The sequence below is a fragment of the Cajanus cajan genome, chromosome 5, assembly GCF_000230855.2.
Source record: "Cajanus cajan strain Asha chromosome 5, NIPB_CcT2T_4, whole genome shotgun sequence".
NCBI lineage: Eukaryota > Viridiplantae > Streptophyta > Magnoliopsida > Fabales > Fabaceae > Cajanus > Cajanus cajan.
The window spans coordinates 10563052-10579188 of NC_138521.1; the positions used below are offsets into that span (position 1 = coordinate 10563052).

Sequence of the window (16137 nt, forward strand, 5' to 3'; positions counted from 1 at the left end):
ACATATATTCTCTAATTATAAATCAATCACTATTATTCTATTTTTTTTATTATATTTTATTTAAATTGATATATAATAAAAGAATCTCTTTTATAGTGTTATATACAATTACATTTTTCTTTAAGTTCAATTGGGATGGGAGATCCCAGTAATATTGGGTTACTCAAATTTTTTTGATTGAAATTAATATATCAATAATATAATTAAAAGATATATATAATTAATGTATTGTTGTAATAAGATCAATTTTATCAAATATTAAAATAATATTTAATCAATAAAAATCACATCCTTATATGCTCAATTAACAATTTAGAACATTAACCATGCTTTAAAAAAATCATACCGTTACAATTTGTCTACTAATTTTCTTTGATCCATAAATATAATTTAAGGTAGTATTCAAAAATTAATAATTAATGAGTATCTAAACTCAAGAACTAAACTAACTAGCGACATGACTTCTTGAATATCATCATATGGCATACACTAATTATACATGCTATATAATTAATGCACGAATTAAATACTTGGTATCCAACCCTGTTTATATGTGCCAATACTTTCATAAAAATTACTCTTCTTTTGTTCCAATAATTAAGAGCTTAGTTTTTAAAATAATTAAAATTCAAATTGAATGAAAATGTATGAGTTCATTTTGATCAAATGTTATTAATTATTTAATTTTATTTTGTTAATTAAAATGAAAATTTTGGATTATAACAATAAATATTTTTATAATTTTTCCATAAAAAATACTTTTTTCTTAATAAAATTTGTATGTTCACATCCATAATTGAATGTTAAAAGGAAGAGTTTAATGTATTTAAGAAAAAGAGGAAAAAAAGTGAGAGTAGAGAGGACCCCATTTTACTATGGGCTACAAATGAAGAAAAAAAAACTGCCCCACAAAACAAGACACCAATGTCGAATGAAATTCGTGACTCATGAGATTCCGTTACATATATACGTTATGCATCCTATATAAACCTCTCCTTCTTCTCTCACTCTCTCATTCTTACTTTGTGTTTGTCTTCTCCATCTATGTGTTACCGTTTTTTTTCTTCTCCCAGACTGGTTTTTTTTGCTCTTCAACTGCCAAATCTCTCACTCTGACCAAGATTTTCTGCAACTCTCTTCTCTGTAAGTTTCTTCTTTGTCCTCTTCAAGTTTAAATTATGATGTTGTTTCTCTTTCCGATGAAGCATGGACACAAATAAAACATATAAACATATGTTAGTGCTAAAGTCACCAATGAATGTTTTCCACCACCACCATTTTGTTCATGTCTATTTCTTTGCCTTGGTTTTTTCATCCATCTCAATTTTCTTAATATTGTTCATCTTTTCTGCTAAAATTTGATAATTAGGAAACTGATCATGCACTTTTTTGGGGGATTTATACTTATCAATAAAAAGAGAGAAATAAGGGGAAAAGAGAGTGAAAATAATAAATGTGATGGTTTACACAATGATAAAAGAGGAGGAGAAATTACTCTATGATTCGGGGCTACAGAATTTTACATGACATTAATTATTTTATTTAATATATGAGAATGAGTTAAAAAAATTAACTATATTATGTGAAAATTAATTGGAACCATAATTATAGGGATATCTCAGGAAAGTGAGGAGTAATGAGTTAAAAAAAAAACTTAATTACCGTTAGATGAAAATTAATTTTTTTTAGTAATTGTGATATTGATATAAATTGTAATTAGTAATTATCAAGGATTATGAGTTCACACAAAATAAATATTTCTTTTTCAAGTTATTTTATTTGATATCTAAGATGAAAATTTAAACTTTGATCAATTTAGATATAAAACATAAATCATTGCTAATTTGATTAATATGAAAATTAGTTGAAACCATAATTATATAATTTTTTCGATGTTATAGTGATATCTCAGGAAAATGAAGAATAATGAATTATAAAATCAAGTTTTTTGCTTTAATAATTATAAAATTTATTCAAGTCATCATAAGAAGTCGATTTGATATTTCTAAATCAATTATTATCGATATTAAAATAGTTTTATTAATAAAAATTATCTTTACAAATATAGATTAATTCTTAGTTTTAAGTTTTAGGGTACTACGTAGATTATATATAGATATAAAAAAAAAGTAATGGGTTAAAAACCTTAATTATGTGAAATTAATTTTTTAAAAAAATGCAGTTATTTTTATTTTTTATGAAAAGTTAGCTATATTATTACTAATGAAGGCGTAGCCATTCATTCAGCTTCATGTGTAAAGTGTAAACCTTCCCCTGTATTATAATTTATAGGAAATCAAATTTTGCCAAAAAAAACACCATAAAAGTCCATCTAAAAAATATAGAGATGTCATGAAAGATATCCCACTCTGAAAAAAAAGAAAAGAAAAGTAAAAGCTAACTATTTATAATATTATATTGCTATATAATATGAATTAGGAATTGTGACTAAACTGAAACAAATGAATTAGGGGATTGGATGCTTTAAGTTAACTAGATAAATTTTTTATATTGAACAATCATGTCTCAAAGAATATGCACTGTCAATTTATGTTCATACTATTAAATATTAATAATCATTTTCCTTTAGTAAATGTGAAATCAATTCTGATAGGTTAAGTAGTTGTAAGAATTCGTTGTCCAAAACATTGGAATGTGTATTTTAATTTTTCAATGCATAAAATAAAAAAATAACAAAATTATTACTTTAAAATAAAAGTAAATTGAATGGAACTAAATTTTTATTCAAATACATATTTATTAGAACAATTTATTTAGTAAAAAATAAAAATTGTGTCCAACCTCCTTCATATTAGAAAAAAAAAAAGTTGCTATTACACCCTCCAAAATTTTTAAATATTCTTACTTTTTAATAAATTTATTATAAAACAATTATTTAATTTAATATTTTATAATTTAAATTATTATTTTAAAGTTTCGGAATAAATTTTGGAAGATGAATTCGGAGGATCTAGAATTTTTCTATAAAAAAATATCTGTGTATTAAAAACATATTTTTTCAGGCCACGTGAATATGAAATTTGTATTCATAATATATTAAATTAATACTTAAATTGTTTAGTCAATGAATAAGAAAAATACAAATGTTTAGTCAGGTCATGTCAAATCGCAACATCTTTCAAAGACGCTTGTAAATGTGAAACCAAAGAATTTTTGAAGAAGACAATCGCTGCCTTCGATTTCGCTATTGATTGTTTTAGATTTTTTCTTTTTTATATATAGATATTTTAATGCGGGATTATTAATTAAAGCTGCTCACTAATGTTTGGTATGGTAATTAAGAATATTTAAGACTTCATTTCACTTGATAAATAACACTAAATGTTTAAATATATTTTTAGTTCTTTAAATTTAAGATACATTTATTTTTAATTTTTTAAATTTAAAATTATTGTTTTTAGTCTTTATAATTTTCAAAAATCTTATTTTAGTCTTTTAGGTCACCAATAACATATTTGAAAGTAACTAATTAATACAGTTATGTAATATTAACTAGATTTAATGTGATATTTTTACTGATAGGGATACTAATAGGTAGATTTTATGCAATAATGTTTAATAAATTTTTTAACAAAATTTGAATATAAGGACTAAAATAAGATTTTTTAAAATTACAGGAACTAAAAATAACAATTTTAAATTTGAGGGACCAAAAACAGAATTACTCTAAATTTGAGGGACTAAAAATATATTTAAATCATAATATTATTAAATAAATGAATGCTTAACTTTAAAATTCTTATTTGCGTCTGTAGATGTGCTGATCGATCGTAGACATTTTCAAAGGATCTTGGACTTCATGCTTTAAAAGATAAAAGAAAGGTTAATAATGTGAAATTCTATATATTCATATGATTACCATTTTAAGAATATAATGTTCACATATTAAATACATTTTCTTTATTTGACTGTATAAAAAATTTAAATAGAATTAGCTCTGGAAAATCAAAACAGCAATGAGTAAAAAGTCTAAAGCCACAAAATTTATAAATATATATATATATTAAAAAGTGTTTATATTTCTTATTTTTTTTAAAATATATATGAAGAAATAAAAAATAATGTTTATATTTCACAACGCTTTTAATTCTTAACTTTTTATGTTAAATTTATACATAAACTAAAAGTCAAGATGATTGATAAGATGGCATATTGTCAACTTCCTCAATTATTTGTCGAATTAATTTATGTTTTCCACCGGTTCCATTCTTCCAAAATTTCAAAATTCTATTAAGTGTGAACCATTTTGTTATTTTCAATCAATTTTTAATAATAAACATCAAGATCAAGATAGTTGGGAAACATGTTGGCTAGAAAAGAATTAGTCCTAACTATCAATTATAAATATTCTTTGTGTCAATAAAAAAAACTCAATTATTAATTATGTTTATTTTTTTAGTGGTTAAAACTACTTTTTTTTTTGCCTTTTTTAGTAATTATTATATTCTTTTTTCAACTTTTATAATTTATTTTTGAATTCTTATATGTTTCTCATTTATTCAATTTTTATTTTAAATACTTGGCTATATTAATTAAGAAAAATATATTACTTGAAATGACATGTTAGCATAATTAATTATATAGAAGTTTTTGTTCTACCACATATTTAATACCAGATCACTAACCACTTAGTCAATCTATAGAATTAATAAAAAACATGTATCTTAAAAAGGTAAAAGGATAAAAGCTAAATTTTATTATTTAATAACTTTATAATTGCATCATTTTATACACATCTTTAGGCATCGATAAGCATTGAAGTGCCTCTTCATTCGATTTTTGTGGTGTAATTTTTAGTTAATAGCTTATCTCAAACATTAAAACAAGACAATATAATTCCCTCATCGGTTAATTATAAACTTAAAATTATTTAATTTAAGGGTTCATCATCATATATACCCTTAAATTTTTCTATTTTAGTATTTTTTTTTAAGTGGAGGAATAACTATGCATATAGGTACAACTAACAGAACCAATTTGTATTTGTAAATAGCCTAAAGATCACACGATCTTCTTTACACAAGATATCATATTATATATTAAGGGCAACTGAATCTTTAGCCAGAAAGGATGCATTTGTGGTTGTAGTTTTATTTTTTATTTTTTTCCCATAGTTGAAAATATGAGTCTTTGTTTGATCAATAAGATCTTGTTTAAAACTTCACATTAATTGCACTCTAGGGTACATGTTAGAATTGCTTGTATTTTTAGATTTTATTGATTTTATGTGTTGCCAATTATTACTTTACCTACATTATTTTTCGCAAAGACTTGTGAATATCCTTTATTTTAAATTTATTTCCTTAAAAAATCATTTAATAAAAACGAATCTTTTACAATAAGAGTTGTGTATTTACAATAACAATGTTCTTATCACACACTGAGAATAAAGAATGAGTTTTAAAAAAGGAATTATTAATAGATCCCACTATAATTTTCAATGCATCTTAATATGATTTCTAATAATAAAAAATTGATTCCATAAACGATCTTCTTGAAATACTAGTTAGCAAGATTCTTATTATTTTATTCTTATAAACAATTTGAATAATTTAATAAATGGTATTAAATGCTTTTTAATTTTATCTCTAGCTTTATCAAACTAATTAGCAAGATATGAGAAAATATAGTTTCAGATAACTTTTGGTTACAGAACCTTAATACAAGAAACTATTGAAGGCTTAAATTGTTACGATTTTGCTCCCAATATATTCATATTTGAACTTCTAAACTTATGTGATGCTCCAGAAATGTAATAGTTTCTTTTAATATGGAAGATGTAAACCAATGATTTTGTTTTAAGAAAAATAAAACAAATAAAGAGTTCAAGAAATAAATGAATTGTAAGTAATGAGAATGTTAGGTGGATTGTAATTAGAAATTTCAATAATTAAGAAATTTCTAATGCATTTGATTTTTTTAAAATATTATCTATAAATATGAAATTAATTAATAAAATGTCAATTCGATTTCATACTAAATATGCATATTTTGCTGTCAGATATAGTTTTCTTAATTTTTTCCAATTCCTTTTATGTTGTACTACAACATTTCAATCCTCTGATTTTTATAAATAAGGTGGCAAAAAAAATCCCCTGTTCATTTATGGAATTTCATTTTCTGGTAAATTTGGTTTCAGTAATATTATCGATTACAGGGTTATTATTAGAATTAATCTGGAAGTAGTATCATATGATCAATAATGTAGTTGTAAAGTTTATGATAAAAAAATGGACAAATATTTAAATCCTCAGTTGGTGGGAGATTAAGCAATATAATTCAAATGTACATAATGCACATGTGTGTATATAACTCTAAATATATACGACTTTACATTTTTCTTGAATATATTAAGTTGAGATTTTTGTTTAAATATGTAAATTATTACGTGACAGATACGGGATTCTTTCTGTTTCCCATTCCAAGATCAATGTTTAGAGGAAATATTTGTGTCCTAAGTTGTGCCAAAATTCAGTGACAAACTCTCCTAGAAACCAATGCATGTGAATCATACATGATGGATACTTCCAAATATAACCTACCACATTAATTGGTTTACATAAGGTTCCATTAGAGGCATTTCATTAGTAAAGAACATTCATTACTCATTATAAATTAATCACAGCTTTTCTTCCTCTTTATATATGATCTATTGATCTCTTCTGCATTCCCTATTTCCTATGTCTCTAGTGATTAAAACCTGTTTATCCCACAAATTTGATACAGGGATTTGTAGCCACAAAAAGAACATGCATTTTTTTTATTCATTTAATTCTCGCAGTTCATGTGGAAACTAATTCAGAATGTGACTGCTTGAGTTGCAGATAAGGAACTTCTTTTTTCTTCTGAAAAGATAAGGGTATCACATGGTTTCATCACTTTCTTTGCACTTCGTGAACAATAAGAAAGTTCAAAGCCAAAGGCACCCTTTTAAAACAAAAGCCTTGTGAACTGTCTACATTCTTCTTTTAACGGTCAACTAGCATAAACTGTTTATACCTGTTCAGTGTCATTTTGTTTAGTTTTTATTAATTTCCCTCTTTTTTTTTTTAATTATTTAGTGCTTATTCAGACTCAGGGTTCCCTTTAATTAATTCCATGAAACCTTAGCATAACCAAATTTAATGACAAAAATATTGCTTGGATATTATCATATTAAAAGTAAGACATTATTTCCATCATTAATTGTCTCACAAACACTTGAATGCAGGTAGCAAGGTTCAGTTTCTGCATAAAATCAATCTCAGATGGGATACTTATCACCACCATCAACGCAGTCAAACATGAAATCAATCTCACCTACAAAGGATGAGAATGGAGAATTGTGTTATGCTTCCTGGCTAGTATGCTTAAAACTTGCATACCCTATAAGAATTTACTTAATACTTAATGATGATATATGCTTAGGAAGTTAAACTTATTTTCATATTCTATAACTTATCTGCAAGATTTCAACCAATTATGCTTTGGTGTGATATGATGTAATATCTATCTGAATGGCCAATGATGCTGACATTGATTTATATTGGCCTCTTTGTTTGGTTCTTGCTTTTAATAATTATTATTGTTATTATTACTTTTCTGGCTGAAAGGGAAAGCATCCTTCTGCCTTGGACAATTTTGAGGAAGTGATGAGCATAGCTGAAGAGAAAGAGATTGTTGTGTTTTTGGACTATGATGGAACACTCTCACCTATAGTAGATGACCCTGATAAGGCTTACATGAGTGATGCTGTGAGTGCTTTGCATAGGATAATCAAACACCACAACATATGTTGGTGGTCGTGCTTTATGATGATTCCTGAGTTCTGTAGTTTTTGCTTTGATTTTCTCAAGACTTAGTTGTCAATGCCGTATGGTTTGCGTTTTGTAGATGCGCGCAGCTGTTCGTGAAGTTGCTTATTGCTTTCCCACTGCCATTGTTAGTGGAAGGTGCAAAGATAAGGTAATCCACTCACTCAACAGAATAGTGCACTATGTAGACATGAGACAACCCTTATTGAGTAGCATCTATTATGTAGACATGAGACAACCCTTATTGAGTAGCATCTATTGTTTTCATCTAGTTTTCAGTGCCTTTATTTTCCTTTTGACATGTAGGTATATGAATTTGTGAAGTTAAGGAATGTTTATTATGCTGGAAGTCATGGCATGGATATATCAACTCCATTAGGATCTTCGAAATGTGAAGATCAGAAGCATCAGATAAAGGCTTTTGATGAAAAGGTTTATATAAATTTGCATTTTTTAGTGCAATAGTTGTGCCTATTGTTTGGACAAAACACAGATTTCAATTACGAAGTTTAATGATAATTAAATGATGCTTGTGACAACTTGACTTTGTCACTCATGTCTAGGTGTGTTACCTTTGTAGGGTAATGATGTTGTTCACTTTCATCCAGCAAAAGAATTTTTACCAACAATCCAAGAGGTAATTCCTTTTATGTCAAAATGAAAAACCACTTCGAGTAGCTTGGTCTCACTTACATTCATAGTTAACAAAGATAAACTTCTCAAGTAATTTCACACGACAGTGAATCATAAATTATTGTTGGTATGATTTTTAAAATAATTATTATAAAAGTTATAAAAAAAACTTATTGAATATGTACAAATTGTAACTAGATGACCTTTTACACCGTATATATTATAGATTATTTACTCTTAGATTAATGAAGAAAGTAAAATAAACAAAATTTTATCAAATTATACACCACAAATATTTTAGAAGCTCCTTCATTCAACTTCCTTTAAAGCTCTGAATGTTTAGCAATAACATTAACAAAGTTTGTCATATAAAGTAGAGGTCTAATATTTAAACTGTGACTTGATTTTCTTTTCCAGATGTGAACATAATTGACTCTTCATAAATTACTTCTGTTCATGAATGTTTCATTTATTTCTTGCAGATAATTAAGGTTTTGAAAGAAAACACAGCAAGAATAGAGGGCTCTATGATTGAGGATAATATGTTCTGTGTCACTGTACACTACCGGCGTGTGAAAAATGATGAGGTATTAACATACTCACTAGATTAACAAATCTAATATTAACATATGAGGCTCATAATATAAGCCTATGCAATTACGTTGCTTCACCAAATTATAGGACGTTGGTGTTCTAAGAGAAATGGTGGAGTCTATTATGAAAGCTTACCCCAGTTTTCACATATCAAGAGGAAGAAAGGTACCAGTATGTTTTTTTTTTTTTGCTATTGATGAATACAAAATGTTGGATTCTAAAACTTGACCTTAAATCTTTGATCAGGTTATGGAGATACGTCCAAATGTAAACTGGGACAAAGGTCGTGCTCTTAGGTATTTGCTTGAATCTCTTCGCTTTGACAACTTTAACAATGTTCTTCCAATGTACCTTGGAGATGACAGAACAGATGAAGATGCTTTCAAGGTACGATTTGTTAAAACAGAAGCCTGATTTTGTGTATGTTTTAATTTTCATGCATGATCAATGTAAAAAAATTGTATTATCGACTAATTAAAAATAATTTCAGATATAATTTTTAAAGTAATTATTATAAAAGTTACTTTCCTGGTATACGCAATCTGCACTTGAATGACACAAAAAAACAATGTTTAGTGTTGAACATTCAGAACTGTTATTTTTTTTTCTCAATTTGGTGACTAGTTTTTGGGGGGAATATATTAATTACTGCCATTTTTTCTCTCCCTTCTTAGAAGCTTGATTAATTTGAACAATATATGGTAATATTTACTAGTTATAGATTTTAATATACTCAAATATCTATTGTGTGGATGTATGTAATGCATGTAGGTTATAAGACACATTGGACGTGGTTTTCCAATTATTGTTTCTTCAGTTGCAAAGGAGACTGAGGCTTCATATTCCCTGCGTGACCCCACTGATGTGCTGACTTTCTTGATTCGTTTAGCAAAATGGAAGAAGAACCTGTTACAGAAAACTAATTAAACCTGAGAGGAATAAACCAAGGGTGAATTGTTGGCTAATTTGCTGGTTTTAAATTTGACAAATTGGCCTAATTTTTTTTAAAGGACAGAGACAAGAGGATCATACTAACAGAAAATGATTCTATAGACATACTAGTTGTGCTTCAACTGTTTAGATTTTTACTAAGTGCAACTGATTCATAGATTTTAATTTATCAAGTACAACTGGTTCATAAGGGTCTATTTTCACAAATTTATTTTTGCTTCGACTACTCTGATATATTAAAATGTACTTTCTTGAGAGCTCATTGGTTAAGACAAAACAAGGATGCATAGGACAAGTAGGAAATGACATAAGAAAAATAATCTTTTACTCTATGTTGTGTTTGAAATATATTAAATATCATAGTGGATAGTAATATATCTTTTATGTAAAAAGATAAAATTACTCTCGGAAAAAGTGGTGAGAGATGGGTATGGTGATGCAAATAATGATGGTAAAAATTGTTAATGGTGAGAGTAACCATAATTATTGCAATATAGTGATTATGATAATGATAATGGTAATACTCTTATAATAGGAGTTATGATAAGAAAATAATTGTGGTCATGATAACACTAATTATGACAATAATGAAGATGGGGTGTAATGAAAGAGATAAAATAAACAAATAGAATACTAAGTTTATATTATTTTATCAACTTACCAAACATTAAGTTAAAATTGGATAAACACATTATGTTATCTTCTTTATATCAAATTTTAAGTTCATCTTCTCATAATAAATGACTTGCTATCTAATACAGTATGTTGGACATTTTCTACTATTAGATGAAATTTGTAATAAATAAAAAAAAAACAAATTTTACAAGACTCTGTTCTCAATTAATGAGTCAGTCTCATAATTTTATGATTTCAAAAATTTTAATTAAAAATAACTTAAAGAGAGTGTTGTAAACTGACACTTCTTAGATCATATATTCAAAGGTAAATTTCATATTAATCAATTGAGTCTAGCGTAGTTAATTGAATAAAATACATAAATATTATAAATTCTTTTAATACCCATATTCAATTCTTATAAATAAGAAAATATTGAATACCAATTTATATAAATAAAAGAACTCAATGTTCAAGTATATTTATTTATGAATTTTGATAAAGTATATTTAAGTTACATGTTAAATGCTTTTAGAATCCTTTTATTCGAAACTCATAAAAAGTATAAATAAGTTGAATTGAGTTAAATTGACTTCATTTATAAATCAAATTAAAAAAAATGTACTCTTGATCTCTTATAATATCTTATTTGTAATGTAGATTTTTTAATTTTTAATTTTTTAATTTTCTAAAATTTATAATTTTTGTCCAACTATTAAATATTTATTTGTGACCGTTAAATTGTAATATTGATCATAACATTATAATAGATAAATAACATATAAATTCAAATTTAATAATATTTAAGTTAAATTATATTTTTACTTTTTATTTTTATCTCATAAAATAAAGAAGACAAAAATAAGGGGTAAAAACTAGTTTGGATAGTAATTATCACATCTAGCCCAACTTATTTGAAGCTTACTTTTTATTTATAAGTAAAAATTGGATTAAACACAGTGATATAAAAGTCCTTAAAAAAAAATAAGTAGCTTATATTTTGTGAAGAAATATTAATTAAAAATAATGACCTTTTGGAAAAGCTAGCCCAAAAAGTCTCGGAACTCTTTTTGTCAGTAGTCCACTTTGAGTCTCAACGATTACTATTTGAATGCATTTCATTTCTTTTTGTTGTGAGTTAAAAACACTTCATTCTATTTTACTTTGTTGAAACTCTCGCTTTCTAAAATCTCTTGTTAACTATTTTTCTTCTTGTAAAATTATTTTCTTATTTTATTTTTTTTCACTTTTTTATTATTATTAGTTTGATTTTTTTTTTGAAAAATAATAATATGTGCTATATATAATTGTGTAAAGTGTTTATTATTTTATTAAGTGTTTTTGACATATGTAATATCTTTTTTGTGACACTTAATTTTAATTAACGAGCTATATTTATATAAAAAAACAATAACATTCTACCTAATCATATGAAGTCAGTTAAATAAAATACACTATAAAACTGGAATATATTAAGTTAAAGGTAAGCGAGTTTATTATTTACATAATATATACAAATTTTCACAAGTTACTCCTACTAATATATTTATCTCAACTATATATTTAGATAAAAAGAAAAGGTGTTTATTTTTATGTATCCTTTTTTCCTATTTTTTTTAAGGAATGAAATAATATATGATAAAGTGGATTAATATGAGTGGTTGGTAGAAGAATGAAGACAGCAGTCACAAAATTGTTGAGGATGATTGATCACATTAGTTAATTAGGTAGGGATATAATATGGAAGACTCTTGTCCTTTCAAGGTTGTGAAACCCTTTTCCTTTCCTTTCTTTTTCCCTAAACTCCACCTTCACTCTCTTTTTCTAAACTCTTATACTCACTCTTTCCTCACTATCTCGTGGATCCTTTTCCTTGGTGGTGGCCGAATTGATTCATAGGTGCGGAGTAGGAGATTATATTGAAGCTGTGCGGAGCCTTCTCAAGTCTCTCAATTCTTCCCTTTTCTTCTCTTCCGTCATTGTCATCTCCTTCTCGGAAGCTCGGAACCTTGCCCGAGGTAAGGGAAGTTAGTTTTGTGATTTATTTTTAGTTGAGAATGAATCGTTGTAAGCTCATTAACTGTTGAAATCGGTTGATGTTTGATGATTTGTTTTTGTTGAATTGCTGAAAATCGGAAGTCTTGGGGTTTTTGTGGGTTTTGACAGATTTTGGGGTCTCTTGATTGTTTTTATGGTTGCATGTGAAAAAGGTTGGTATTTTTGAGCCTTTAATCTAAAATGGGGTAACTTGAATGGTTTGCATGTTGGATTTCTGTTGAGTTATGCAGGTTTTGGTCAAATTTTTCGAAAATGGAGTGTTGCTGCTGAGCTTCGCGCTGAGCGCTGTTCATCGCGCTGGGCGCATGGCCACCAGGAGACCCCATTTGGCCAAGCTCGCCGGGCGTAATGATGAGTGCGCTGGGCATGCTGGAGAATGTGGGTCTCTGGTTGGCCCGCGCTAGGAGTGACCTGGACCGCACTGGGCGCGATACTTGTTATAACTTGCTTTTGGGTTCTTGAGGCTGCGCTGAGCGCGACCCTTGTCGCACTGGGCGTGAGACTCCTTGGGAGTCTCTGCCTTGTGGGCGCTGGGCGCAATTTGAATTGCGTTGAGCGCGAAACCTAGGGGAGGTCTCTACCTCCTCGCGCTGGGCGCTGGGTTAGGTACGCCGGGCGCGTGAGACTCCTTGGAGTCTCTGCCTGGCCTGCGCTGGGCACAATTGGTGTTGCGCCAAGCACGGGAGAGCCTTGGGATCTCTGGCTGAGTCCCGCCGAGCGTGGGCATGCTCGCGCTGGGCGCGCTGGCCCCAGGTACTCTCTGGTTGCACCACGCTGGGCGCAACCTCGAGTGCGCCGGGCGCGGAGATGGGATTCTTCTATATGTTGGTTAATGATGTTGTATGCTGAGTTAGTTGAAATGGATTAATATAATGTAATGACTAGTAGATGATGTTGGTTGATTGATGTTGAGTTGTATAATTGTAATTAATGTTAAAAATAAATAAGTTTTAATATGAATAAGAATGTTCTCTAAAGATTCCTGTGCGGACCTTATGAGGAATAATTATGACATGACTATGTGAAATATGCACAAATGGCATGAGACATAAGAATGGACTATTGAAACAAGCTATGATTATGAGAATATGAAAAATGATGACATGATGTACTAAATGAAATTATGTAATAAGTCAAATGTTGAGTCAATGAAATAATGAATGTATGACATGCATCATATACATATATAACTCCAGGTGTGCCGCTGAGGCCGCATACCAGTGATGTAACCAGCTAACAAGGTGTACCTTAGTGATGGAATAACACTAAGGCCAAGAAGACCAAGAGGTGATATATTGAAGGAGGCAAGAGGAATGAGTTAGTGTTGAAAAACCACATGAGGACTAAGCCTACTTTTGGGCCTTAGCTCCTAAGCTTTTATAGCATTTATTTTTATTCCTATTTTTGTCCTTGTCTTTAATTTCCTATTTTACCCTTGTATTTTGGGGTATCTTAGTCATAGGATTTATTTTCTTTTGTATTTCCCATTTTACCCTTGTATTATGGGATGTTTTAGATCATAAGTTTTTAATTTTGGGCTAAGGTATTTAATTAGGGAGCTAGACACATTTTTGGTGGTGTTTGGACCTATTTTTGGACTTAGAAAGACTTAGGCCCAAGTGGAGGGCAAAGGTTGCATGGTCTTATCATGCACCTAGATGTAGCCTAACTAACCCAAAGATTCCATCCTTGGCCACCAAGTTGCATCTAGGGTTAATTTGGGTTTCATTTGGTGTGCATTTGGCACCCTAAATGCAACCCTAGATGCCTCCCACTCCTATAAATATCCTAGGCACCACACCGTGTAAATACTTTGGATATTGAATATAAAGAGAGCCTTTTGTGCCTTTATATCTTTCCTTAGTCACCCTTGGCTAATTCGGCCACCTCCCTCCCATCTCCACCTTGAGAGAAACATCCCTAGAAGTGGCCTTCATCATCATGAAGTGAGCCAACCCTAGAGTACCATTCTCAAGCATTTCCTCAAACACCTTCTACCCAACCTCCATTTTCATCCATTCCATCATCATCCACCCTAAAACATTGTGCCACCTTTGAAGAACTTGATCCTTGGAGAAGGTGTCCTATTCTTTGTTGATCATCTCAAGTTCATGCAAGCTAGGATGCCATCATGTGGTATCTAGAGCCTTGGTTCTTCAAGGGTAACAATCTCTTTATCTCTAAAAACATTCGGTCATGTCATGTCTTCCTTACATGTTTCCTAAATGTGCCTAAATGAATCATCATCATTGCCATATTTTGATGATCCATAAATCTCTTCTCATGTGTTGATTCATACCATATGTTCTTTGTGAATCATCTTGGCATTTTAGGCTTTCTTATTTAGGTTCTTGCCTTTTTCTTTAAATTTTTGAGTTGGTGGAAATTTTGGGCTGCATGATATATTAATGCTTTTTATTTTTTTAATCCATCCGGTTTTGTCATAAGCTTGTCTATTTGAACTACCTTGAAAGAAATTCCAAGTTTTTTATGCTTAGCCTTTGAAATGAACAAAAAATGACATGCATACCACTTGTTTGATGAAATGGCCATGAGTCCTTGATGTGCTTTAGAGAGTCAATCATGCATGCTAATTAGTTCTAGCATGTTCTACATTCCTAAAATATCATGTGTGATTAATTTCTTTGCACATACTTGCTTTAAAATTTTCGGCCACTTTGTGTAATCCTTGGTGCACTTGATATGCCTATGTTTTGTTTGATGTTTTGAGTATGAAAATAACTTTTATGTGCATATTTTTGCTGCTGGAAATTTCACATTAAACCTTAAGAAAACACTCGAAACTTGTCTCATTAAGCCATCATAAGTCACTAAAAAGGGTACTTCAAAAATTTGCTAACCAAACCAACAAACACAAGTGTAAAACCCAAGCAAAGGAAAGGTATAAACATTCAAAAAAAAAAGAAGAAAAAAAAGAGAGTGGCTAGACTTTTGGGACAATAAAACCGCACCTTAGCCAAGTATAAAAAGGAACAAAATCAAAAGAATCAAAGACAAAAGAAAAAGGGAACCTTTGCTAGACTTGTGGAGTTTTGGACCAAATTTTCATACCTTGGCACTTGGAATTATTCTTGGACTTTTGGACAATGCTTATTGACTTTATGAGACATTTAATCAAACACATTTAGTGCATTACTTTCTTTTAAGCCTATTTGATAAATTCCATTCTAGTGCCATTCTAGGACTTATTCTCTTGTGTGCTTACCTTTCTTAATGTTCCTTAATTTTAGTTTTGTGTCTTCTTTCTACTCTTAAGTTTGTCTTATCAATTCCACTTGAGTTTAGCCTTTTTAATTGTGCCTTTTTAGTTTTTCTTTCTTGGCTTCTTGTACTCTTGGGTTTTGGTTTCTTCTTGACCTAGGTGTGGAAAGCTTCTAAACACCACACACTTTCTTGGTGGATTGAGTGGAGGGGCTGTCCGATTTGAGTTCAAGGAGCTTTGGAGGATTAC

The 16137-nt window shown here is 29.2% G+C and overlaps 1 protein-coding gene across 2 annotated transcripts; it reads left to right on the top strand.

Annotated features, from left to right (window-relative positions):
- Positions 1–889: 889 nt before the first annotated feature.
- Positions 890–14016, top strand: LOC109816396 (putative trehalose-phosphate phosphatase 3). Of its 2 annotated transcripts, none has more exons than XM_083074911.1 (10): positions 890–1143; positions 7232–7364; positions 7614–7754; positions 7894–7965; positions 8121–8246; positions 8395–8451; positions 8930–9034; positions 9129–9206; positions 9288–9428; positions 12507–14016. In XM_083074911.1, the coding sequence occupies exons 2-10, from the start codon at positions 7269–7271 to the stop codon at positions 12528–12530; spliced, it is 840 nt and encodes a 279-aa protein (XP_082931037.1). In that variant the 5' UTR covers positions 890–1143; positions 7232–7268; the 3' UTR covers positions 12531–14016. The 2 variants fall into 2 exon arrangements, with proteins under 2 accessions (XP_082931037.1, XP_020236993.1); XM_020381404.3 differs by lacking the exon at positions 12507–14016 and adding an exon at positions 9813–10182 and having other exon boundaries at positions 899–1143.
- Positions 14017–16137: the final 2121 nt, after the last annotated feature.

Excerpts from the sequence above, each read along its gene's own strand:
- LOC109816396 (XM_020381404.3), top strand. The coding sequence starts at position 7,269 with ATGGGATACTTATCACCACCATCAACGCAGTCAAACATGAAATCAATC. Across the intron at positions 7,755-7,893 it reads AGGCTTACATGAGTGATGCT|ATGCGCGCAGCTGTTCGTGA; the intron begins GTGAGTGCTTTG and ends TGCGTTTTGTAG. Across the intron at positions 8,452-8,929 it reads TTTTACCAACAATCCAAGAG|ATAATTAAGGTTTTGAAAGA; the intron begins GTAATTCCTTTT and ends TATTTCTTGCAG.